This window comes from Cinclus cinclus, chromosome 4, assembly GCF_963662255.1.
Source record: "Cinclus cinclus chromosome 4, bCinCin1.1, whole genome shotgun sequence".
NCBI classification, from domain to species: domain Eukaryota; kingdom Metazoa; phylum Chordata; class Aves; order Passeriformes; family Cinclidae; genus Cinclus; species Cinclus cinclus.
In genome coordinates this window covers 28,366,298-28,391,900 of record NC_085049.1, presented here as the reverse complement: position 1 = coordinate 28,391,900, position 25,603 = coordinate 28,366,298, and the positions used below count along the sequence as shown (strand labels likewise).

General features: G+C 38.7%; 1 protein-coding gene across 2 annotated transcripts in view; it reads left to right on the top strand.

The window, feature by feature from the left end:
• Positions 1-25,603, top strand: part of KDM5A (lysine demethylase 5A) — a 47,905-nt gene that overhangs the window by 3,362 nt on the left and 18,940 nt on the right. Inside the window, exons 3-18 of one of the 2 annotated variants that reach the window (XM_062491883.1) lie at positions 164-286; positions 2,434-2,604; positions 3,069-3,203; positions 7,314-7,419; positions 7,980-8,068; positions 10,988-11,146; positions 13,492-13,611; positions 14,719-14,877; positions 16,457-16,638; positions 18,285-18,447; positions 19,260-19,379; positions 20,592-20,786; positions 20,891-21,072; positions 21,338-21,462; positions 21,717-21,867; positions 24,733-24,847. In XM_062491883.1, the coding sequence (XP_062347867.1) occupies positions 164-286; positions 2,434-2,604; positions 3,069-3,203; positions 7,314-7,419; positions 7,980-8,068; positions 10,988-11,146; positions 13,492-13,611; positions 14,719-14,877; positions 16,457-16,638; positions 18,285-18,447; positions 19,260-19,379; positions 20,592-20,786; positions 20,891-21,072; positions 21,338-21,462; positions 21,717-21,867; positions 24,733-24,847 (2,295 nt within the window). Of the gene's footprint in view, positions 1-163; positions 287-2,433; positions 2,605-3,068; positions 3,204-7,313; positions 7,420-7,979; positions 8,069-10,987; positions 11,147-13,491; positions 13,612-14,718; positions 14,878-16,456; positions 16,639-18,284; positions 18,448-19,259; positions 19,380-20,591; positions 20,787-20,890; positions 21,073-21,337; positions 21,463-21,716; positions 21,868-24,729; positions 24,848-25,603 lie in introns of both variants that reach the window. The other variant, XM_062491882.1, reaches the window with a different exon arrangement.

Sequence of the window (25,603 nt, the reverse complement as noted above, 5' to 3'; positions counted from 1 at the left end):
CGTTTTTATTTCTAGGGTTTTTTTACATGACAATAGAAATGCCTCCCCTGCCAAGTTGCATGTTGAAAATGGAAACGCTATAAAAACTCACCTTTTTTTCTCTCAGGACTTTTGCCACATTTGGTTTTGAACATATGTAATTGTCTACCTTTACTGATTCCAGGCAATGACAAGAGTGAAACTGGACTTCTTGGATCAGTTAGCAAAATTCTGGGAACTCCAAGGATCCAATTTAAAAATTCCTGTGGTTGAGAGAAAAATACTGGATCTCTATGGACTGAGCAAGGTAAGTATATGTAGACCCTAGGCAGACAGGGATTTCAGTTTTCATTCAAGCTCAAGAAGCCAAGCAACAGGAAGGGCTTGTGTTACAGTACTAATCTCATTAATCTGCAGATTAAGTAAGTGGGAAAAATACAATTAAAAAACATTTCTAATTTGAACATTTACGGCAAACATGTCACAGTGTAATTACATTAGTTACTCTTGGTTGGATTCCATACAGCAGGTATTTATTACCTTGTATAGCTTGAATGTCCTGATGTCAGCTGGCCATTTGAGTTTTAGTTCTCCATTTTTACATGTGGTGGAGCTGCAGGAGTTCGAGGTGTTTTTTTGGATGGCAGCAGTATGCCTGTGTGCAGTTCAGCTCTGATCAACAATTCTGTAATTAATTGTTGCAGCTTTTCCTTCCTCCCTTCCAGCAGAGGTTTTTATAAACATGTCTGTTTGAAAATTTATGATGTCAGCTTCAGGAGTACTTACTTTTATTTCCAAAACAGACTTGGCTTAAGGCTGGCTAGAAATAAATATTTCTATAGCTATGGTTGGTGAACACACCAAACTTCTTTTGAAGTTTACACACAATATTGGAATTGGGTTTTGCACTGGCAAAATATATGTACCATTTTAAACTTAGCTGCAAATAAATATAAATAGGTAGATTTCTTCTTGCAGGGAAAAGACCAAAGTTCTGGTAGTTCTAGTGATTCTAGGTTAGAGCATCAGTTTCCTTTACTATCAAGATTTATTTCTCTTAGGTAAGTAAAAATGTAAAGACCTGAGTATATTTTAGTTTTAAACAAAGTCAGGTATTAAGGAAAGTGTGGAAAGGCTGATAAAATGCAGAGAAAAGTTGATAAAATGTTTTAAAGTATTTTCTTCTTTTTGTGTCTGTGGTGGCTTACTGGGAAATGCAGACTATCAGAGGGGTACTGGAAAGTATCTGGGTCATTGTAATGAGCTGGAACATTTCAGTTGGCTGTAGATTTGCAGCTCTGAGTTGATTTGGTTTATTACTGGCTTCTTTAGCTGTTGTTCATGCATAGATAATTTTAAAAAACAAGTTTTCCTGGAAATTTTAAAGATAAGTTGAAATTCAGGAATGGTTTCATTTTAAAAGGTTTTTCTAGACCTTTTTCTGTAAATATGAGGAAAAATAATGATCAATAATATTATTGTTTTACCTAAGTGTAACTCTGTGTCATTATAGGAGAAACCAGAATTAAGGAATTTACTTGTCACTGTCACAGTTTATCTCAGCCTCCCAAGCAAAACATAAATTTCACTCCAGTTAGCAAAATGTTTTTGCCTTGAGGTTTCTAACAGTATGTGAAACATTAAGCTTGAAATTTAGTCTTGGTGTGTAAAGAGATGCAATGCAAAGCTACACTGCTGTAAAAATGATATTAGTCTTGCAATAATATAAATGGAATTATAATTCATTTATGTTTTAAGTTGCTTGGCAGTGAAACTGTAACAGGAATGGAGGCAGTGGAAATGTGGCCTGTGTGTTGGAGGAAGCAACTCATATGCTGTTATGATCATTGCTTGCAGGCAAATAGTCTTGTTTATAATTCTGTGTACATATAGATGTAAGCTGTTACAGTTCTGTATGTGAATTACTGGTCTCAAACCAGTTGAAGTCACGTATAATAACTGGACTCAGTTGGAAGGTAAATTCACTGTTCCCTCTTTTTATAGTAGTCTCACTTCAGGGTTTTGTGAGAGTTCTGAGTTCCAACACTCCCTTTCTGGTTGGGGCCTGTTAGAATAGGCTTCATTGCTGGCCAGACTTGTGTTTTAGAACTGAGGGCAAGCCTGGTGAGAATTTAACTTTTCAGTTTGTTCTTATGGTAGGTTTTGTATTTTTTCCAGCACATCTTAAACCTTAACTGTTGGACTCCTCCTGTCCAGTATGCAATAGAATGCAATTTACATTTGCTAGTAAATTAAAAAATGACATAAATACACAAAGCAATAAGTAAGTGCTTTTTTATTAAAGGACTAGTTCTTCCAGAAATGAAAGCTTATTTCAGGATTCTGTCACTCTTCATGGAACCTTTTAACATTTGGTTAGTTTAATTGATTCTTGCTTTACTCAAGCTGGTGAGAGCAGCTCAAAACCCTTAACTTTTTATTTCTGTGTTTCAGATTGTTGCCAACAAAGGAGGCTTTGAAGTAGTGACCAAAGAGAAGAAATGGTCTAAAGTGGCCAGTCGGCTTGGCTACTTGCCAGGAAAAGGCACGGGTTCATTGCTCAAGTCTCACTATGAACGGATCCTGTATCCCTATGAGCTCTTCCAGTCCGGGGTCAGCCTCATGGTGAGATATTTGCCTTTCATGCTGTGAAGACGAGACCCAAAAGGCACAGAGAGTGCTGTGTTCCTCCATGTGAAACTGGGACGCATGGGGGGGATCAGTGCTGTTAGAAGCTTCAGTTGCACCAACCAAGCTAGAACCACCCGTGTAGTTATCTGTGACAGAATAGCGCTAAAAGTTGTCATGTGACCTTGTATAGGACTGAAGTCAACTGTGTTGGGAAGGAAAAGAAGGCAAAAGATGTTATGCTTAATTGGAAATGTTTATTTTTCTCTTGACAACCTGGTAGCTGGTGTTCAGTTTTCTTATTTGAAGGGTGAATTAATAAATGGGTCCCTTTTCCAAATGGTGTGTGTAATGCTGTGTAACTTCACTTGTCCTGTTTCTTAGCAAACAGAATGATTCATAGGCTGTGGAATGATTAGCACTGCTTGACCAACACAGTGTCCTGTGCTCTGCTTCTCTAGGGCATCCAAAAGCCTAACTTGGATCTTAAGGAAAAAGTGGAGGCTGAGGACCTGAGCTCAGATGCCCAGGCTTCCCCAAAGCAGGCTTCAAGGATGAATGTTATGCTGAAGAGAACCAGGCGTGTCAAATCCCAGGTATTCTTGTTGATCAGCTCTTACAGACTGAGAACACTTCTCCCACCAGTGCAACAGCCTTTGGCTGTGGTAGCCTGCTCAGAAGCATCACTGGGAAGCAGTCTTCATTTAACTAAAATCCAGAGATATTTGAGACCTGGTTTAATAAAGCAGATGCACTGTTGGTGTCAAAACTTCCCCAAGTTGCTTTTTGTTTACTAACAAGCAGCCTAATTACTTTGGTAATTAACGTATCTGTGAAAATGAGATGGAAAACTGTTTGTGAGTTGATGTTAAAGCTTCTGCAAAGTTCTAGAACTTTTAAAGGCCTTTTTAAAACATGTCTCTTAATGACATAAATGCAAATACATGTAGGTAATGGTTAATTGTGGAATTGTATGTGGGACTAACTATCTCAAGCTGGGCAGGCAGTTCTTCTGAAGAATTGAAACAGATATGTGAGGAGAGGATCAGTGATGGCTGGAACTACGTAGGAGTTCTACAGTTTTTCTGCTGAAAAGCAGTTTCCTTCCATGTGAGTTACTGGTGTTATAGGAATTTCTGGTATTCTAGTAGGTGATATTAAATTCTGGGAGGTACCCCTGAGAAAATCTGAATTCAGACTGAATCACCACCATTTAAAATGCTGTCTTACTAGAAATAATTGTGGGGTATTGCCCTGATGGCTCTGTTGCACTATTTAAATTAGGCCTTCCCCTTTTGACAGAGATACTCCTTGCAGGCAACATCCTGAGGCTTTTCACATGAAGTCTGGTGGCTCCCTGCTGGCTCATCAGCAGAGCGTGGGCGAAAGCTGGATTTACATGCAACCAACTTCCTACTTGCTTCATACCATTCTAGACTTAGTTCCAGCCCCACAAAGTTTTTTCAAATCCTCTTTAACTGTTTTGTGTTTGTTTTTTTTTTTTTAACAATGTACCTTTCTTGTCACCGAGGTATTTGAGTATCCTTTATATTTCACTTTTTTCGATGTTTTAGTCTGAATTGTCTTTTTTAGCATGTTTTCTCAGCTTGCTAGAGCTGACTTGAAGTTATTTATCATAGCTGTATAGCAGCGCATCACACAAACAGTCCCGGGCTTGTTGATCTTCCCAGATCTCTCAGACAAGGTATTGGTAATGAACTATGTAGAAAATCTGAGAGTGCTTCATGAACTTCAGCAGTCACTTGCTATCTGGAATTCTTTGAATTTGAATGAGTCTTATGGCAAAATGCCAGCATGTCCTTTTCCTCACACATGGTGTGAAAGTGTCACTGTTTTATTAAGGACCTGTGGGATCTTTTTTCCTTCTCATTTCAGTAGAATGATGGTACTTGTCATTTCTACATGTTAGAAAGATGATTCTTTGGTCATCCTGGCACTGTAAAGCCGTTTCACTTTGTTTAAAGGGTCTGCGATTCAGAAATAAGAGAATTTTATTTAGATCATCTGCAAAAATATATATATATTTAAATGCCTTTAATTAGGCTTGTAGCCAAGTTATCTTTTAAGCATTACAGTTATTAAAATGGCAGAAATGAGTTCTTGAATATAGGAAAAACTCATCCTACTTGCACAGATAGGAGAAATAGGCTTTGGCTGTGTTGGAAGCTGTGTATAACTATCTTAACTCATCCCTGGAGCAGCATTTAGAGGCCCTTTTTTCCTCTAGCCAGAAATGGTAGAAGTGTAAATATCTGAGAACATGGAGACATTGTTCCAGATCTCAGTGCACCTTTTTATTGTAGACAGGATTCTGTTTGTTGTCTGAAATGCATACCTGGAACTGGACCAGAGGTTGTCTAAACAATCTTTAGAGAACAGGTAGTATGCAAGTAATGTAAAAACCTGCTAAATAAATGTCATTCTGCTCTAGCTGAAACATCTGAGTGATTTGTGTAGTGTGCCAAGTAGTCCGGTATCTGGTTAGTGAGCACAGATAATTCCAGAGACCTCTGCAGCTCCCTAGATCTTTTGCAAGTGCTAGAAGTAGTTTCCAAAGATCCTCTGCATCTTCTTGCAGATTGCTTACTTTAGGATGGGCAATGAATAAGAAAGTATAAATATAGTAATCAGAAATTTCTGATATAGAGAATTGTCCCTGACAATTAGAAGAGGGTGAGAGACTTTGAAAAAGCAAATTCCAGGATTTTTGGAGAACGTGAAAAATGAAGGAAGATAGAGAATGAGCATTTTCCTCTGTGAAGAGTGGCTTGAGAATCTTTGTTTACTATAACCAAATGTCAGTTGAAAACATTGTCTCTGAGTAGGAAGGGAATAATTAGATAGTGAGATATTCAGTTTTATTCTCCCTTTTCTTTGAAGAAGGCTTTCACAAATAAAAGATGGAGAAAGGTGTCTGTATTCCTAATATGTGTATTAGGAACATACAGACTGTTCTTTTTCAAAACTCTGTGGCTCTTTCCACCTGAGCATGAATGGATTTCATCCACTAAGGTTTAGTGGTAACTGAGTAAATGAGCAATGAAAATATATTTAGGTAATGTTTTGTTAAACTAAGCAGTAAAACTTTGTTGCTGCATGTTAATGATTTACTTTTAGTAAAATTATTTTTCATATCTCATTGTGAAAACTGTCTTTGGACAGTAGGATAAATTGAGGAGATTGTTGTCAAAATTATGTCTATGCTGAAATATGTTAATTCTGTCAGGTTCTATTAGTTAAGAGAATGGTTGAGTTGTTAATGAATTTCAAATGGAAAATGAGAGACTAGGAAGTCTCTGGATGTTTTTCCTTATGGCTTGTAAACCAAAAATTGAGGAATTTGTGAGGAAAAATTTGCTCAGTTGTACAGTGGGTTTACAAAGTTGGTCACATATAAAGTGAAAATAATTTAATGGCAACATATAAATGTTGAAAATTAGAATATCAGTATTAATTAGGTTGGAAAGATGCCTGTTAGCATAATGCATACCCCGTTCAGTGGGAACAGGGACTGTAAATATCACTAAAAATTCCTTAGAGTAATAGTGCATAGGAAACTGTATCTTCTAATGTCTTCTGGAAGCAAGAAAATCAACTGGTTTAGGTAGAAAAATAATCTTTTTTTAACGTTTATTACAAATGTATTAGAACTTATGTTTAACACTATTTTGTAAGATATTTTTTTTATTTTTTAATATTTGTTTAAAAGCTTTGAAGGTATGTCACCCCAAGGGACAGGCATGCGGTATCAGGCTATAACTTTGAAAAATAACAGATGAAGTATTATCACGGAGTTAGCTGAGGAGTAATTTCTTTAAAATTATGAGCCCACCTTCAAAATTGAGGGGCTTCCTGAGGTCTTTTAAGATGGGTGAATTTCAGGAGGAAGTTTTTGAACAGTGAGAATTTAGTGGGCTTCTATACCACATTGGAGAGATTTTTCAGAGTATAAGGACGCACCATTAAAAAATGCCAAGGTGATTGTGTTGCAGATAAAAGCAAAATATTTTCTTATTTTTATTCTTTTTGTTGTTAGATTAGTGGCAGTGATGTGAGAAAATGAGGTAGGTCAGTAATGGAAAGCAGGAGGAAGTTCATTTGTGCAGAGCACTTCAGGAAACATCGCTGGCAGGAGCTGTCACCAAATGGGTCTTTTTACTTCTGATTTTGAGCTTGCAAAATGAGTAGGTGTGATCTGAGTTGTACTCACAACATTTCATCACAAGTAAACCCAGAAGCAGCCAAGCTTAAGGAAGTTGGTTGGAATTCATTAGTGTCATGTGGATGTTTCTACTCAAGAAGCAGATAAGGAAATCCTGTTGAAACTGCGTTGAAATCCAGGCGCTTGACTGAATCATAGTGATGTTGGAAGAAGTTGCTCTGGCATTCTTCTTTTTTGCAGAATGTGAAACCTAGTTCTATTTGGTTTAGAGGTGACTTCTTGTAGTTGATCTGGAATATTAGATGGGAAATAATTTGGAAATTTGTGCCAAAAATTCTGTTTCTTATTCCATTTGCATATATTCATTGCCTTTAGAAACAGAAAAATTGTATGTTTTCAGGCCTGCTGCTTGCAATGAGCACATATTCTGGGTGAGTGGTATAGCAACAAATTGTGAAGAAACCTGGAGAGGAAATGTTTGTGCTGGTGGTTTGTGCTGATGTGGTCTTGTTTTTGTCTTTAGGCAGAGGTAGGAGAAATGAGTAGAAACACTGAACTAAAGAAGCTGCAGATCTTTGGAGCTGGACCCAAGATGATGGGACTGGCACTGGGAGCAAAGGATAAAGAGGGTAATTAAATCTTGGGCTCTTTGCTTTCTGTGAGTTCTTTGCTTTCAGTGGGACTGTTAAATCTTCCTGAATGTCTCTGGAGACAGTATTAAGAAGAAGGCAAATCAAAACTGGAAAAATAAAGCAAAATGTTCTAGGGTTTCATTCATGAGAGATTTACAGAGTGCTTTGTATAACTTGGCAGACTTTCAGCTCTTTATGTATTACATAGTAACAATAACAATTAAGCAGCTGTTCCAGGAACTGAGTGACTGAAAGGGAAAGCAGGATTTAAAAGTACTGAAACTGATCCTGCCAGTAAAGTGCACAACTTAGGTGTCTAATTCATTGTTTTTCATGAGGACATTGGGATCACCTATGAGGATAAGCAAAAGATATTTTTCCTAATCCCTGTGGATTTTAGATTGGCCAGGTATAACATGCCATTTTTGCTTTCTTCGGACTGTTAAGTAGTTTCTGATCTGAAAGGCAGGGTGCCGGGCTGGGTGTCTGTGGTGTTTTTGCAAGTTAAGTCTATCTTGATGTCATATTAATAACATTTAACTTCCTTTTACTTCAAGATGAGGTGACACGAAGGCGCAAGGGAACGAGATCAGAAGCATTTGGAATGCAGATGAGGCAGCGCAAAGGAACTCTTTCTGTCAACTTCGTAAGTTCGATGCCTTTGCTGTTATTTCTGATAGAAAGGACTTGGTTTACTAAGATTTTTTTTTTCTCCCCTAGAAGAACCCCCACACCTCCAAACATATGAATGAATTCATGCAGAAGCAGATGATACTGTTATAGGAAGAAAGAACACAGTATTTTGAAAAAGAATCTGTGCTCTTGGCTTTTGTTTTAATCTTTTGGACAGGAAGGCTGTTGCAATGTGAAGCTTTTTTTGCTGATCATAGTTGCCACTTGCTTGAATGCCTTGAGTAGTTCAGTTTTTGTTTGAGCTCCCCTTAATAGATCAAATATAATACTGCTTCTTTTCCTTAGAGGAGATTCTGAGGTGCTCCAGTACTTCAAGAGTTTGTTTTTAGCATTGCACATCTTGTATTTTCTGTTTTGAATTTGAATAGGAAAAACAAAACATTTAGTTCTCTGATGTTTTTGCATGTGAAAGCAATGTGCAGTTGTTCTTAATATCTTTCATAGCATGTGACATCCTACTTTTAAAGTGTCATAACATGTGTGTGCAGCCATGAATGAAGATCCGTGCTTTCATTGTCTAAGGAATTAGACTACATAGAATTCAGCTGTTCCTTTTCTTTCTCTTAGCCTGAAAACACTTAAAAAAGCTTATCTTAAATTTCAACCATAGAAGGCCAAGGCAACCTAAAGACTCTAGTAACCACATTGTTATATGAGGGGGGAAAAAAGTGGGAGAATTTGGATATTTAAAAACCAAATCACTGTGCCATTGCAGACAAGTTTTGTGTGACTTTAATTTTTTCAAGTGTGTTACTGCTCCTGAATATACAGTTTTCCTAGGCCATGTAAATTTGGTAATTTTAACTATGCTTTAATTTTAAAATATTTTGTCTAGTCTCTTGGTGTTTTATGGAGCACTATTATTTGCTTACTTTTTTCTTTTAACCTGTATTTGTAAGAGAAAATGAAAGTGCTGTACCAACAGAACTGTTGTTTTGAAACTATAGTGCTGGAACTCTAATATTTTGAAATTCTGTGACTTAGTACTATTTGGTTCCACACTTTTTTTTTTTAATACTTAGATAAGGAAAGCAGTCCTAAATGCACTGGTGATGCATTTACCTTATATAACATTGGGCTGTAAAATACAATGGTGCAGTTTGTGCATATTTCTCCATCATTTATCTTTTTTTAAAGTACTAACAATGAAATTAATTTTATTTGGTGAATTACTAACAGGGAGATAAAATACACCTCTTTATCTCCTCCTCTCCCCTTGATGCATATAGCTATGTATCATCATAGTCTTACACTGTTTTATTACGTGGCTAGCAGGACTCCTTGTAGCTATGACATAATCACAGGCCTGTGAATATCTATTTCAGTGCAGTTTTTGCATTTGCCACATCTTCACTTGTGTTAATGTAGAGGTTGTGTATTTTAATAGGAATTTAGAGAGAAGAAGCTATTACCAGTGAGAGGTAGATAGTGAGGACCATAAAAAAATTAGGATTGCCATTTTCATACATTAAGTTTTGGGAAGAGAACGTGGAAGTGCCTGCAAGAGGTGTCCTTCCTCTCTTCTATGTACTTGCAAGAAAAGTAGCTGGTTTGGTGCTTTGGATAGGCCTGTTATTTCATGAGGGCAAGTGTGTGGATTTTTTTTTTTTAAAAGGGCAAAATGATACGTCTCTGAGTAGAGCTGCATTATATTTTAAAACAGTTTCTTAAGAAACCTGAGCAGTCTACTTAAGAAGTATATTACTGCATGGCTAGGAGGTTGCATACTTAACTAGGCTGCTGTTAGTCGATATGGGTTTGTCATTAACTATTTAATCCACCTGAGCCTAATCAGCTGAAATGCACATGTTTCTGTGACATCTTGATTATATTAACAGACCCCACCAAACGCAGCCCCACTTCTTCTGGTGTTATTTTGAGCTGTGTGAAGCAAATGCGCACAGCCTGAGTTGCCAGGGGCTAGTGGGAGTAGTAGCAGAATTTGAAGCAGGTGTCATTCATTAAGTTCATGCTGGTAGTAAAAACTTATACATAAGGTCATTTTTTAGTGGTGATAAAGTAATGCCCCTTCCCCCCCCCCCCCCCCTTTTTTTTTTTTAGATTGTTACAGTTCTTCGGTATTTTATTAAATGTTTCTATTAAAGTTCTTTGCACAATACAGGAAGCAAGAACAAAGAAAATTTGAAATCTGTTCCTACAGTTTTCTCTCTGGCCCCAGAGAATACCTCCCAGTCAGTGTTGTTCTTGTCGAGAGACTATCTTGAAGAACTTCCAAAAATCGTTTGCAATTGTATTGGGGTTAATACGTCTCTCTTATCATTTGGAGTTTTTTTATCCTTTGCTTTGGAAAAAAGGAGAAAGAAGTTAGTACCTTTACATGTGGTTTCCTTTGCTTCCTCATGAATTTTTAGGTTGAAATTTTTAGGTTTGTGGATTTGATTTTCTCTTTCTCATTGCAGATATACCACTGTAATGTTGCAAGTGGTGTGTGTATTTCTGAAACACCTTGAGATTTCCCTTAGCCATGCAGTCTTGGTAGAGATTCAGTTTAAATTATTTTCCACAATAAGAGGGCTGAAGAGAGGGAGTTCTAGAACTGTAACTTACTCTTTTGCCTTAGAATAACATAACTGAGATGCTGCAATTTAGATGGCAAAAGATAGTCCAACTGAAGTTGAGAGTTATTTTGCAGCACCCAAAGTCCTCCTGTCCCGACATTGTGCTGCTCTTGGAATGAAACATAAGCTGTCATTATCAGTACTTCTCAAAAACCAGAGGACACTGCTGATGCTCATATATTGGACTTCAATATATCATCCTTTGTTCCTTAGCTTAAGTAAGGCAGCCTCTGGATGAGAAACTTCTTGTAACTTTTTTCTTCTTTTTTTTTTTTTTTTTTTTTTTCCCACAGGTTGATCTTTATGTTTGCTTATTTTGTGGTAGAGGAAATAATGAGGATAAACTGCTACTGTGTGATGGATGTGATGACAGCTATCACACTTTCTGCTTGATTCCTCCTCTTCCTGATGTACCCAAGGGTGACTGGAGGTGTCCAAAGTGTGTTGCTGAGGTACAGTTCAAGAACTGGTGAAGCTTTGTATATATACCTGGAAAGATCAGAAGAGGAGCAGTTCAGGAATCCATCCATGTACAATGCATAGTTTGTTTTGGAATATTGTCAAGATGAGCCTTGAATTTTGGTTGATGAGCCATAAGGAGAGAGAAACATTCCTTCTAGAGCTTGGGCATAACCTTTGTTTATTATATGGCCATGTGACAGCTAAAAATTTCATCTTGATATATTAAGAGCTGAAACTCAATTTGATAATCTGGTAGTGGGAAATTAGGGGTGAGAACTAGGGTTGTAATGGATGCTTCCACATAATGACACATTTTGTGAACTATGAAGCAAATGAAGTATGAATTTTAGGCGTAATAGGGAGCTTGGATTATTGGAAAGACATTATATAACATTTTTCAGAATGGCCTGTAGCAGAAAGTGAAAGAACTAATTTAAAATTTTGTTGTAGCTATTTTAGATTTAGTTTAGTCTAAAAAAAAAGGAACTGCTCAGGCTCTGGAAGTGGAAGCTAGTTGAATTTCATTACCCAAAAAAGAAGAGCTACCCAGTTCCAATAGATGATTGATCAACAGACAGCAAATATCACTTGATTGGCTTTGTGTTTGTCTTAAGGAAAGCTCAGAAAGTTGGTAGATGTATGAGTCAGAGGAAGAAGCTTACTGTTTGTAACTCTAATTATGAGACTGGCTTTCACTCTTCAGGCTGTGTTGTTTCCAAAAGAAGCAGTTCTGCACACGTTTATATGTCCATTTCCCCCCTGTGCCCTTCCACTGTGTTGGCTCCTGCTGGTTCCTTTATCATGGCATTTGGAGAGTGGAGCAGCCACAGGAGCTGGATCAGCTTACTGCTCTAACTCTTTACTGAGAGATGAGGTTGTCAGATGAACTCAGGCAAATGCTGATTAAGGAGAGGTGGAAATTCATAGCTACAGGCAAGGGAAGAGATGAAACTTTCTCTTTGGGCTGCTTCTCAAGAGAGTGGATTAACCTAGTTTATTTTCTCTTAAGGAAGAGCAATAAAGAAGTATTTGCAAGCTGCAGCAATCTAATACGGATTTAATTTAGAGATGGTAGTAGTAAATAGAATGGCTGCAACAGTTTAAGAATGTGGAAACTCAAGAAATTACATTATTGCTAATAAAAACAGGGATAGATTGTTACCAAAAAAAAAAATGCAGACAGGGACAAACCCAGGAAAGATAAGGTGCCAAGTAATTTTATACTAGCAAGTGATACAGAAAATACTTGAAAAATTTTGGAAATGCACTGAAGGTAAGAGAAGGAGAAAACATATGGCTATAATGTCTACTGAAGAGTAAACAAGGAACAGCAGAAATGTTCGAAGTATTCACTAGCACTTTTTGCCTCAGTTTTTACTTTAGATGTTAATTGTGCACAGATGCTTGATGTAATTTTACAGCAGGGTACTGGAACAGAAGCTGGGAAGAATAGGATAAAGGCTCTTTATGTGTATTTAGGTCAGCATTGTTTGACAGTGTTCACAGATGTTGTAGATTGTCTGTCGCAGGCTCCATTTAAGAACCACTTTGATACATGTTGGGAATAGTCTAAGGGTAGTTCCTCTTGAAAAAAAGAGAAACTACTAATGAGTTCTTTTCCAGTTCTGTTTCTTTGACTGAATAGCTGACTATCGTATAGTTTCACATCATCTTTGTGTTCTGATATGTTTTGTATATATAAACATGGTGTCAGTTCCAAAGGAGCTGAGAAGAGCACATTAGAAATTAGTGGGGAGAGGTGCTGAAATGTCCACCAGTATTTTTTTGCTTTTTCAGGATGAATGGGGATAGAACAGTGAAATACTTGAGTATTTTCTGTCAGATGGGCCATGTCTGCTGTTGGCTGTGTTGCCCTGTTCTAGTTTCCTTTTTCCTCTTCCCTATATGTTTTCACAGTGGCAATCTTTTGGTGATTTGCTGACATGGTAAGACTGAAACACTTGGAGTTGGGGGTGTTCCTGTGCAGTTATTCTGCAACTGCTTGAATCCAGTGCGTCTACAGAAATGTCCTGTGGCTGCCCGAGTATCTTGTGCACAGTCTTGCTCTGTGGCTGGCAGCAGTAGCTGCTGAAATGTCGCTTTAGACAGGAAAGCAGAAGTGTGGAGCACAGGGGTTACAGTGTTAGATTAGCTTCTGTGCCGTTAATTCTGCTCTGTTTCCGTTGTGGTACGACTGCCTCGGCTGGAACAGTCTCAAAACTGGTAGCTTATTGTGCTGGGTAAGGACTCAGATGGACACTAGGGCTTCTTGCTAAAAATGTAACTGTGTCAGAGTCTGCTGCAGGGAACAATATTTCTATGTTCTATCTCCTAGGAATGCAACAAACCCCGAGAGGCCTTTGGATTTGAGCAAGCTGTCAGGGAATATACTCTCCAGAGCTTTGGTGAAATGGCTGATAACTTCAAGTCTGATTATTTCAACATGCCGGTCCATGTGAGTTTCAGTTTTTGTTGGGATTCCTTGTAAGGGAAAGAGAGTAGATGTTTCAGTTGGATTCTGGGTTTTTGCTATGACATCTTAGCCTTATTTAAAGAGGCACCATAAACATCAGACATGTAGACAAATTATTTAGCTTGCTGGCATCTGGTCTCATTTCAACTTCATTTTACCCTTGCCCCGCAATGGACAGACAGCTTTAGTCCTTAGAGTTTACTGTATTGGGCATACTCTAGTTCAAGTTTTTGCCCTTTTTGATAAACTGAACTGTCTCACTCTAGTTTGGCATACGGGCCCTTCTCCTGCCCTTCCTATGCCTTTTGTCTTGGTTTAGTTTGTCCAGAGGATAAATCTTCATTTTCCTTCCTCTTACAGTATTTTCTTGTAGACAAGTCAATAGACTGAATCTGTCTGATAATCACAGTGGTTTTGGGGTTTTTTGTGTTTTTTTTTTTTTTTTTTTTTTTTTTTTTAACATCACAGCAGCATTTCTCAAACTAGCATTTCCGCTTTGGCACACTTCCACTGTCCTGTGGACTGCATGCAGCACCAAGGTCTTCCTTCTCTCATGGTTCTTTGGTAATTTATGGACATTCCTGCTAATACCTCTACCTTTTAAGGTCTCCAATTTATGAGGCAAGTTTGGGACATGGAACAAAGCTTATTTTAAGAATAAGCTTCATAAATAAATACATATAAGTAAGAGTAATGATAAGTTATATGAAGATCAAACTCCTGAGCACAATTTTGTGTCTCATTTTCCTTAGTGTTGTTTAGAAATCCTGGTCATTATCCTCTAAAATGGTTGGGAATTTGCATGCTGGTTTGTACTGCTTGATTTCTCTTGGCTGTCTCCTCTTTCCTGGTGTTTTGCTGTACTTCTGGTGGTTCCATGTCTTTGGTCCCTCATAATGTGGTATCCTATTTCTGAAACATTCCAGTCCCTATGGAGGAATACTGACCAAGCTATGACTTTGAAGAGACGGAGGGGAGAGGGGGAGTGACCTTGCTGTATGAAAATTTATGGGGAGTCAATAGTGATTTATTACTTGAATGATAATTTTTTGTTATCTGCACATACCATAACCTCTCTTCTGCTTTCAGATGGTTCCCACTGAACTGGTAGAAAAAGAATTCTGGCGATTAGTGAGCAGCATAGAAGAAGATGTTATTGTGGAATATGGGGCTGATATCTCATCCAAGGACTTTGGGAGTGGCTTCCCAGTGAAGGATGGCCGACGAAAGCTGATGCCAGAGGAGGAGGTGAGGAGCATGACATACAAACTGACCCCATTTTTTGCTTTGCATACAATTTCACGTTATGAATTTAGGTCAGAAATATGTGGATTTTTTTTCATGAAGAAATTATTGCAGGCTTTTGCACTTACTTAACATTCCTTTTGAGCAGGGCATTAATCTGATATTTGAGGTTCTTTTAAAGATCTGGTTGCAGATAACCAAAGTCTGTTTCATGATTTAAATCATACCTGTTTTCTGTCACTTAATCTTAGCAGGCAAAGATGGGCAAGTAGTTGCAGTTTGAGTCTGAAGCATCTCTTTATTAATTTTCTTGTTCCAAACCTTTTCATTATAGAGTTAGCTATAGGAACATAATTCTGTCCTCCTTAGGAGGTTCTTAATAGGTGAAACAAACTAATTTGGTTTAACTTGTTTCTCTGTGCATACTGTAAGAATGTAGATGTAGAAACAACATTGAATTTTAAAAATTCTGTAAAGATCATCTGGAGAGTATATTGTCTATTTTCCCTCAGACCTTACTGTAGCAAAGCAATTTTGTTGCTGCTTGTATGCTTAAATTCAGACATAGTAAAGGTGTGGTTTTCTTATTACCCTGCCCCAAATGAATTTATGCTCCGTAGAAGAGGTAATCCTGCTCACTATTGTCTTCCACCTGTTCTGCACCTTCCTGTGTGTACCTTTGTTGACTATGCTGTGATTGTGTAGCTGCTTAGTGTGAGTCAGCACTGATTGTTTATCTCTTTGCCTGAAAGTAGTTACTTGAAAAATTTCTTAACAACATCACTTTAGTCTTCTAACTCACTGCAATGTCTTTGTAGTGTCAGAGCAAAGGAAACAGCAGCAATGTCTGGCTGAGCTGAGTGCCTGACCAGTCCTTTCAGCATCTAAGGGATATATCTAAAATTCCAGTCAATCTGTGCTTATAGCTTTTGTAAAAGTGGAAAGTAGGTTAGTACTAAGCACAGCAGTGGGCTTTTAAGGCTGTCTAGATTATAATTTTTGAATGAGTTGTGTGTATTTGAAAGTAAAGGTGAGAGAGTTCTTAAAAGGCGATGCTGTCCTCTCAATAATGAGTGTGTAGGAATTTTTCCCCTTGAGAACTACCTAAAGTAATCTATATAGTAGATCAACATGAAGTGCACCATGGTAAAATGGATGTTAAAAAAGCTGTAACAATAACATGAGATTCACTGTGTTGTTTGCGATTTCAAGTTGTCCTATATTACTGAAGGCTTCTATCTTTAGTTCTTCTGCTGATGTTGCTGGTGTTTTGTTCCACCAGAAAAGCATGAAACCCGCAGTCTTGTGGTGGGGAAGAAATCAAAACCTAAGTGTATAAGCCATGGTTCAAAGAAGATGGCCTATGTTGAAATACTAGGACTGGTATTAAAATCTTTGTGCAATTATTTGATGACTGCGGTATTTAAGGAATTATTTCTGGTTTTGATGTTCCATTGTTGCCGGAAACATCCCATTATCTACTATGGAAACGGATTGGCTGATGTTTTCATTTGTACTTTCCTTTTCTGGAATTGGTGTCCTTATGTTCTTCTGATTTGTTCAAATTTTTTCCTTTTGGCAGGATTATGCTCTCTCTGGTTGGAACTTGAACAACATGCCCATTCTTGAACAATCAGTCCTTGCTCACATCAATGCAGACATCTCTGGCATGAAGGTGCCCTGGCTGTACGTAGGGATGTGCTTCTCCTCTTTTTGCTGGCATATTGAAGACCACTGGAGCTATTCCATCAACTACCTGCATTGGTATGGGCTGTCCTTTGTGCATCTACCTTACGCTGCCCTATCTGTTTTAGGAAGTTTGTAGTTCTACTTCTAAGTGCCTCTGCTCACTGGAGGATATTTGCATATGAAGAGCTTAATGTGCAGAGTATTCTTAGCTGTGGCTGATTGAAAGTGAATACAGATGCTTTTTAAAGCATTGTGGTGGGTTCAAGGCCAACCATTCAATTAAGGCAAACCCAGGATGCACTTTTCATTGACAGATAAAACATTCTTTTGTGGCCAGCATTCCAGTGTCGCCATAAAATTGTGCTTTACAGGAACCGGTATTTTTTAAGAAAGTTTTTTAGTTTAGAACTGAGTTAAGAGTTCACTGGTTCCCTCCTTTATGATTTGAAGTTGGGATGTGTGTCTGCTCATGGCTTCTAGAAACATCAGAGCTGATCCATGTATTCACAGCAATACTCCTTGTAAAGAGAAATTTGGAAGTAATTCTGCCTTTTGGAACAGTCCTGGAAGTGTGGTGTTCAGCTTTTGTGTCTGAATAGAAGACTCGTGGCAGATTCATTACAGGCGTTGCACATCTTCCCAGTTCATCAGTGAGTGGAGCAGGGGGAAAGACAGGGACGGGGAGCTGTGGGAAACTTCAGAAAGTTTGCTGGACATCTGGGAGAGATGAGCTGATTGCCTTCAAAGCCGAACCGCACATCTTTGAAGAAATACGTTTGCTAGCAAGGTCTGATCCGCAGGCTCGGGAAAGGCATTAATTTTGTTTGCAGTTGAGTTGCTGTCTTGGCCACTCGGTATGTGCCGCGAGCTAGCAGCAGGGGGCAGTGCAGCCCGCTGAACCGCCGGGAATGCTGCTCCCGGCTCTGCCTCTGGGATAAACAGTAATAATAGTACTAATACTACTGCTACTACTACTACTAATAATAATAATAATAGTCCGTAGGGCTGTGCCCCCGTCACGTGTTTCAGCAGACTCCTGCTTGTACTGAATAAAATAGATTTTCAAAATAAATCTCAGCACTCTAGGTGCTAGGTCATGACTGCTTGTTTTAGTTAAGAAAGGACTGGAATAGTGCTTGAGTAATTATTTGTTTAATTTTGGTCCTTTTAAACTTTGTTTCCTCATACTTAGGTAGTCTGTGTTATTTGGCATTTTTCATCTTAATAGGCCAGTGGGTCACAGGGTTTTAATAATTCGTTATGAATATTAGAGAGATTGCATGTGTTTTACTCCACTGGCTGGTATATTGTTCTCTTGGTTTTAGGAATATGACTACTCCAAGCCTAATTGAATGGCGGAGTACCATGATCTTTCTTAGACTGTAGCTTAGACTGTTTGTTTAATAAACCTAATTTCTTCTGGAGGAAAATAATTGCCCATTTTACCCCTTTGGAGCATGGTAAATGACAGTCTTCCATGTTAGGCTTGTCAAGGCAAATCTACTGCCAGGTATGTTGAGAATTGTGTTGGAGTGTAACTCATTTTTCAGATTGGAATAACACATGCTGAAGAAGATGCTTGTAGATTAAAGTAATTTTTAAATCTATGTGTAAAGTGGCTCATGAGGAAAGTGCTCCTGGTTGTGAGGTGTGCTTTATAACTGGGTGGCACCATTAGTTCCCTCTCACTTGTGTTCATTCCTGTGCTTGTATTTTGGTAGGGGAGAGCCGAAGACATGGTATGGTGTGCCCTCTCATGCAGCAGAGCAGCTGGAAGATGTGATGAAGGAATTGGCTCCTGAGCTGTTTGAATCCCAGCCTGATCTCCTGCATCAGCTGGTCACTATTATGAACCCCAATGTGCTGATGGAACATGGTGTACCAGTGAGTAGCACACGAGCATTTTTTGCATAAGTACTTCTCTGTGCTCTCTTTTTTCATTCTCTGCCAGATTTGTATAACAATGGTTTGGCATAATTCTGAAGAATTTTTATGGTGGGCATTTGCATATTCATTACTTCCAGGGCGTTTTTTAAAGCTGTTTTCTAGACTCTTCCCTAGACTAACCAGGAAATTTAAAGTATCTCGTAACAGAAGTGAGTGTGCCAAGCTTCCTACATAAAATACCTTCCAGAACAAGCATGTGCTGTGTATTACACTTAATTTATAATTTAAAAAAATCCCTTCCCTTGGGTTACAGCAAGTTTGTCTGAAATGCCTTTAAAAGCTTTTGTAAAATACTTGTCTTATGTTCATTAGAAATCTCAGCATTACAAAATGCTTTTTTGACCAAACAATTGACTGCAGACGTCTAAGCAGCAGTCACTATCATTTGCTTTTGTCTTAGGATAAATTGCTTCCCTGGCCAGTACCCCAAACCATAACATTTTTTTCCAGAAGCTTTTGCACTTTGTGGTACAAAGGATTAAATTATGATGGAGAAACATCTCTTTTGGGATTCATAAAGACAAATTTCAACTGTTGGCTTATATATTCAGCTCTTTTTGAAAAAGGCTGTTAATTGAGTATTCATGTTAAGAGGCAGAAACAATCCTTACCACTGTTGGATAGCTGTGGGATAGCTGTGTTGCCTGTGGTGATCTGTGGGTACAGAAAGTGATGTTCAAACATCTTGTATTTTTGTGTCCTGTTGCAGGTTACATATTTTTTTCTTTCCTTTATGCTCCCTTTTTTAGGTTTTCAGGACCAATCAGTGTGCTGGCGAGTTTGTTGTGACCTTTCCTCGTGCGTATCACTCTGGATTTAACCAGGGATATAATTTTGCTGAAGCAGTGAACTTCTGCACTGCTGACTGGGTCTGTTCTTTTGTATATATTGGCTATGTGACCTCTGCAAGTGTTGTGTTAATAACTTAACTACCTGAACAGTCTTTTCAGTTAAAGAGTGTATTTTATGTTTATAGTTCTTGGGACAGCAGTTAGAAACCGAGGGAAGTTCCCATTATACAAAGTAATTTTGGCGAGCATGTAATTTTAGGCAACTTCAAACTGAAACTTGGGGCATATGTTCTTCCTTTTAAATTGGTTAACCAAACACTAGCATCTCACAGTACCTTTAGCTGGTATTTCTGTGATGTCACTTTGTGAATTTGGTATATGTCCATGTCCTGTCTTAAAGTACTGTTGTCATTTGAATGTTGGAGACAGGCTTATAACAGTCTTTGCTTCTCCTTTGTGCCAGCTCATTGTGCCTTGTAATCATATTAGTGCTGTTCTAATAGCTGTGCCATATCAGTGCACTGCTCATGTGGATTGTTCAGGAAATTGTCAAAGGAGTGTTCTGTTACTATCCAGGGTTTACAGTTGGATGTTGTGATCTCAGCTCTAGTTTATCTATCTCTAGCTTCATTTTTTAAGCTACAGACAGAAATTTTAGCCCTTTTCAGAGACTTTTATTCATTCATCAGAAAAATTGTCTGCAGGACTAGCAGTGTGTCAAGGCTCCTTTTTTTTCCTCCAGCACTAATGATGTAATATATGTGTAGCCTCTGTGAAAAACTGCTTAACTTGCACCAGTCACGTGAAATTTCCTTTGCTTATGTAAAATGTAATTGAAAATGTGTGGCAAATTAATTTAGCTTCTTTTTGCTTTAAAAGCACAAAATGAGTGATACCAGTTTTGATTAACTCTAGGAATCTTATGTTAAATGTCTGTGTCCAAGCATAGTAATATCCAGAGGGGATTGTATTCACCTTAGCATAGACCAGATGACTGACCTCTCTTTGGTGCCAGTTTCTTGCTACTGGAGGTAAAAAGAGCTTAGGACAACTCTTAAACTTTTGTTTCTTAAGTTAAGTGCATAAGGTTATAGAAGATGTCCCTCCCCAACACTGATAACCCTCTTTGTTCTCATCTCTGACATGATTTAAGGTTGTTATAATCTTCTCTGTCCCAAATACAACTCTTAGTGTCTGTCTTTTCCCAGTTTTTGTCAAAGGAAGGAAAATGGGAGCTAAGAGATGATTTTTGTCCCTGAATGATGATGATGATGATGTGGTTTTCTGCAGCTTCCCATTGGACGTCAATGTGTGAGTCACTACCGAAGGCTGGGACGTCACTGTGTTTTCTCCCATGAAGAGCTGATCTTCAAGATGGCTGCAGATCCAGAGTGCTTGGATGTTGGGCTGGCTGCCATGGTCTGCAAGGAGATGACTCTGTTGATAGAGGAAGAGACACGGCTGAGGGAGTCTGTTGTACAGATGGTGAGTAATAAGAGACAACCCTTTGCTTGCAAAAGAATTTTTGCTTCCCTCTCCCCCCTACTTGCAGTAGGATTTTTGAGCAAGTGGCTAATTCTTTCTGTCAGGGAGTGTTGATGTCTGAAGAAGAGGTGTTTGAACTGGTTCCAGATGATGAACGTCAGTGCACAGCTTGCAGAACCACGTGCTTCTTGTCAGCTCTTACGTGTTCCTGTAATCCTGAGCGCCTGGTGTGCTTATACCATCCCTCTGATTTATGTCCCTGTCCCATGCAGAAGAAGTGTCTAAGGTACACAGGATTTTTTTTTCTCCATACTTTTCTTCCATATCTAATAGTTTGCTGTAGCTCAGTTGCCGAATGCATTTGGTCACATTTTTTTCCACCTTTATTTAAGGAGTATTTTTATCCTCTTTGTTTCTTGGTTCCTAGGCCAACAGGTATTGTACGTGTTCTGTTTTTCTGGCCTTGCTGTAGGTGGAAAAACTCAGTATTATCAATATCCTGACTCTCACGTGGACATTAATACTTCTGTCATTTTTTTCCATACCTTCAGGTACCGCTATCCCCTGGAAGACCTTCCTTCTTTGTTGTATGGAGTGAAAGTTAGAGCACAGTCTTATGACACTTGGGTCAGTAGAGTTACAGAGGCTTTGTCTGCCAATCTCAACCATAAGAAAGGTCAGACTTCTGTCATTCCTAATAAGATGTCCTGAAACTCATACATGTGTTCTGTGCTCTCGTTAAATGAGAGAAATACTGTGTTTTATGTATTGGAAAGAAGAAATTACCTAATGCAAGAGTGTAATGTGGATTAGCACTGCATATTTCAAATTGAACTAACCTGTTGGAACCTTGATTGAAGGCCATTGAACGAATCTAAAAATCTCTTTTTTGTTTTTTAAATACAAATTATATATGTGCTCTTATTACAGATGTGATTGAGCTGAGAGTAATGTTGGAGGATGCTGAAGACCGGAAATACCCAGAAAACGATCTTTTCCGTAGGCTCCGAGATGCTGTGAAAGAAGCAGAGACCTGTGCTTCAGTAGCACAGCTGCTTCTGAGCAAAAAGCAAAAACACAGGTAGGACAGGCAGTTTTTCAGTACTTTCCATCTTGCCTCTTTGTTACTTTGTTGGACTTGGAAGAGTTAAAAACCCTGAGGTCTTATTGTGTCCAAGCTTTGTTCAGTGTTTTCTTTCCTTAGTGCTGTAACTTACTGAGCAGTAGGGAGGAGTGGAGGCAGATTCAGTTGCACAGAGGGCCAAAAGGTGGACTTAGTTGGAATGTGATGAACATTCTGCTTTCAGATTACTTATATACTGAAATGCTTTGGAGAAGTTTTGTTTGACTGCTGCTGAAGTATTTCACTGGACATGTGGGAGAGTTGCAGGGAAAGACAGCTGCAGGTAAAATTGTCATGAAAGAAAGTTTTGACTCTGGGTGTTTGTAACAAAAGGATCCGGGGGAGCACAGCAGTACAGAGAGCAAAAAGAGTCCATAGTTTGAGCCAATCTGTTACTTTTTGGGAAGGACCATAGGAGGCAGTGACGTGTGGCTGAAAAGTAGTGGCTTGGGGCAGTGTAACTCCCTTAGTTCTCTGTTGTCTGCCTTGCCTGTGGTTGCCTCAGCCTTACTCTGTTTCCTGGCCCTGCCTCAGCAGTCTGCTGGATGTGTTCCTTGTTCTGATCTCATGAACTTTCAGGAGCATGTTGTTCCTTCTCTTCTGTATGTTTTGTGCACTGAATAAAAGTCCCATAGAAAATAGCTCAATGAGGTGACTGTAATTCTTGTGACAGCAGTTGTACAGTGAATTTATGTAGCTTGCAGTTCCTGTGTTGAGGATAAGATTTGGTTATGCAGTTGGTTGTATTTCTTGCATGTGTGGTTTTTGTGTATGAAGACATTTTGAGGGAGTAAAAAGTAAATACCTTCTTAGTTATAATGCCCAATTTTGCTACACAGAACATAATGCATATACCATAATTGCCCAAATTTGAATACTAAAATGTTAGTTGCACAACAGATCCAAGTGTTATAATTTGTTCTAACTGGAAAGCTGTTACACAACTGAGAAGCGTTTTTTCTCTATTTGGAGGCCAAAGAAGGCTCTCCTGTTTGTTTTTTATTTCTTGTAGAACCCCACTGCCACAGAAGTTTTACTTATTTAGAACTCTGATCCAGGTGAGGGAAACAGTATGGCAGGGGTTGCATTGCCCTGTTTGAGAGAAGTTTAATTATTTTGGTAGCTCCCAGGTGTTCCTGGTCTGGTGCTGCTTTCTCATCTTCCTCCTGCTGTTAGAGTATGTCAGCCATCTCTCAACAGTCCTTCAGTTGCTGAGATATACATAAATAGATATATATAAGAAGAAAGAGCTCTTCAGTTAGTTATTTGGTGGGTTTCCAGAACTACCCCAAGAAGGAGAAAGGGCAGAAGGATTTGGCAACTTTCAGTGTCACTTCTGATCTAAAGATAAAAGAATTTTATGAGACAAAAAAAGGACTTGCATATACATTTGAGGGTTGCATGCTAACTAAAAATATTCTACAAAATTGATGTTTTAGTAAGATCTTGAAACTTCTTTGAACTGTGCTAGGCAGTGCAGTTATAAAGGTCAGATTCAGCTGCTTCTGTAACATTAATGTTCATATTTAACACCTGGAGAAGAATCACATCTACAGAAATGATAAGGCTATTAAAAAAGCAAATTAAAAACAAGTGCTCGAACAGCACAGTTTGGCAGGGGTTAATGCAGCAGTAAACTCATAGTGAAATGTAGCAGAAGAAAATCTGTGCCTTTTCCATCTCATTATGAATAAACCCAAAAAATTTGATTATGTGTAGCTGTGAAGTTTTGTCCAATATTCTATTTCTAGATCTTTGCCTTCTCCTGGATGTTGTGAGTTTCCAACAGGCAGGGATAGTTGTACTTTTTTGTGCAGCATCTCGTGCTGTGGCTGTCTGTGGCTGGACTAGGGCCAAAATGCCAGTGTGACATTGCTGAGTGTCCCTGCCACTCAGCTGCATCCCTTGGAGCCCCCTACCCCATTTGCCCTCACTCGCAGGGATTTTGGGGGCACAGTGGGTCTGCTGCAGCCACTACTCCTCCTCTCTGTCTGTTGGAGCAAGTCAAAGCCTGCAGGATTCTTTTTTCCCCTCTGAGGTTTAGCTGGTGTGTAATTATATTTGATCATTAATCTAAATTTTCCATTTACAATTTTATGTAGGTCCATAGCATAAGATAGCACTTTCTTTACTGTTTCTCTAATATTGAAATGTAGATTCATTAGCAGGGAGCAGCTCTTCAGTACTGGAAATCTGTCATACTTTGCGGAGTTGTGCCTGCTGGTGATCTGTACACCAGGTATTTAATTTGTGCCGTGTGTCACTTTGAAGTCTTTTACTCCATTCAGTGGGCTTGTTACACTTGCTTCAAGTGATATTCAATGGAAATGTCTTTGCAGAACCTGTCCCACTGAATATCAGTCCTCTGTTGCAAGGTCAGTTTCAGCAGTTTTCCGACTACAAGAGAGAAAGCACTAGAAAATGAGACTTGTGTTCAGAGCATGTTGCTGTTATATATCTCAGACTTCTTGTCAGTGCCTGGCGCAGCAGTCAACTTCCTGAGTTGCCTAAAGCAGACTTCTTGGGGCTATATTCTTCTACTTGTAATAAACTCAGTTTGAAACTCACATGGACAGCTGTACCTCTGAAAGGCAGCGTAAATGATCCTCAAGGGGCTTAGGGGAATTGTATTAAATTTTGTTTTCAGGATTTTGGAATTCTTGTTCAGTTTGAGTTATGTTTTTCTTTGAGTTCTTAGGTGATGAAATGTTTTTGGTAACTTCCCAGTTAATCTTGATAGATAATTTCTGTCACTGTGAATAAATCCAAGGATCATCATCTGATGTCTCACCTGATATTTAATTATGCCCATTTGTACAGCAGAGTGAGCCAAGACAGTGGAAGGACACGGACCAAGCTGACTATGGAGGAGCTTAAAGCATTTGTGCAGCAGCTGTTCAGCCTGCCATGTATTATCAGCCAGGCCCGACAAGTAAAGGTGAGATTGCATCTGCTACTCTGATAATGTTGTGCCTTTTACTTTGTTCTGGTTTTGTGGTACTGTGTTTTTTTAAACAGGTAACTTTGCCTGGTGTAGAGGATGAAAAGCTTCTGAAGTAGAACATATGTGCACTTTTTCAAGGTACCTGGTGCAACAGGCATTGTCAGATGTGATGGTGCTGCTAAACAAAGATAAAAGATCCCCTTCCCCCAGGCAGCCCAATTCTAAATCTCTGAACCAGTTACTCTTATTCCATGATCTTTAATGCTCTCTACAGAGGTGAAGTTTCTGGCTAAATCCTACCCTTTTTATAGAAACCTCTGAGGGTTACATTGGTGTGCTTTTTCAGGGTGGCAGGAAAGCAGTGCAACATTGTCAGTTACTCCATAAATGCATCTCAGCTTTTCTCTCCAGGCTACAGCCCTCTTAATCTGTATGCATAGCCTACATTTCTTGCCTTTCATATATATCTTTGCACCTGTCTGTGAATGAATCTTGACTAATAAGTAATCCAGATCATCCTGATTCCCCTGGCTGCTATTACCATTTTTCAGTCTGGCACTCTGCATCATAGCAAGTGTTTTCAGCAGCAGCCTTAATTTTTTTCTGTGTCACTGGTGATGAAATACTGAACAGCATTTCACCTACTAACCAACTTGTAGAAAACTCCTTAAGAAGCGTCCTTAATAAAGATTATTTGCCTAGAGAAATGCTTCCTGAGATGTATGTTAATCACTTATTAGCCTGCATGCT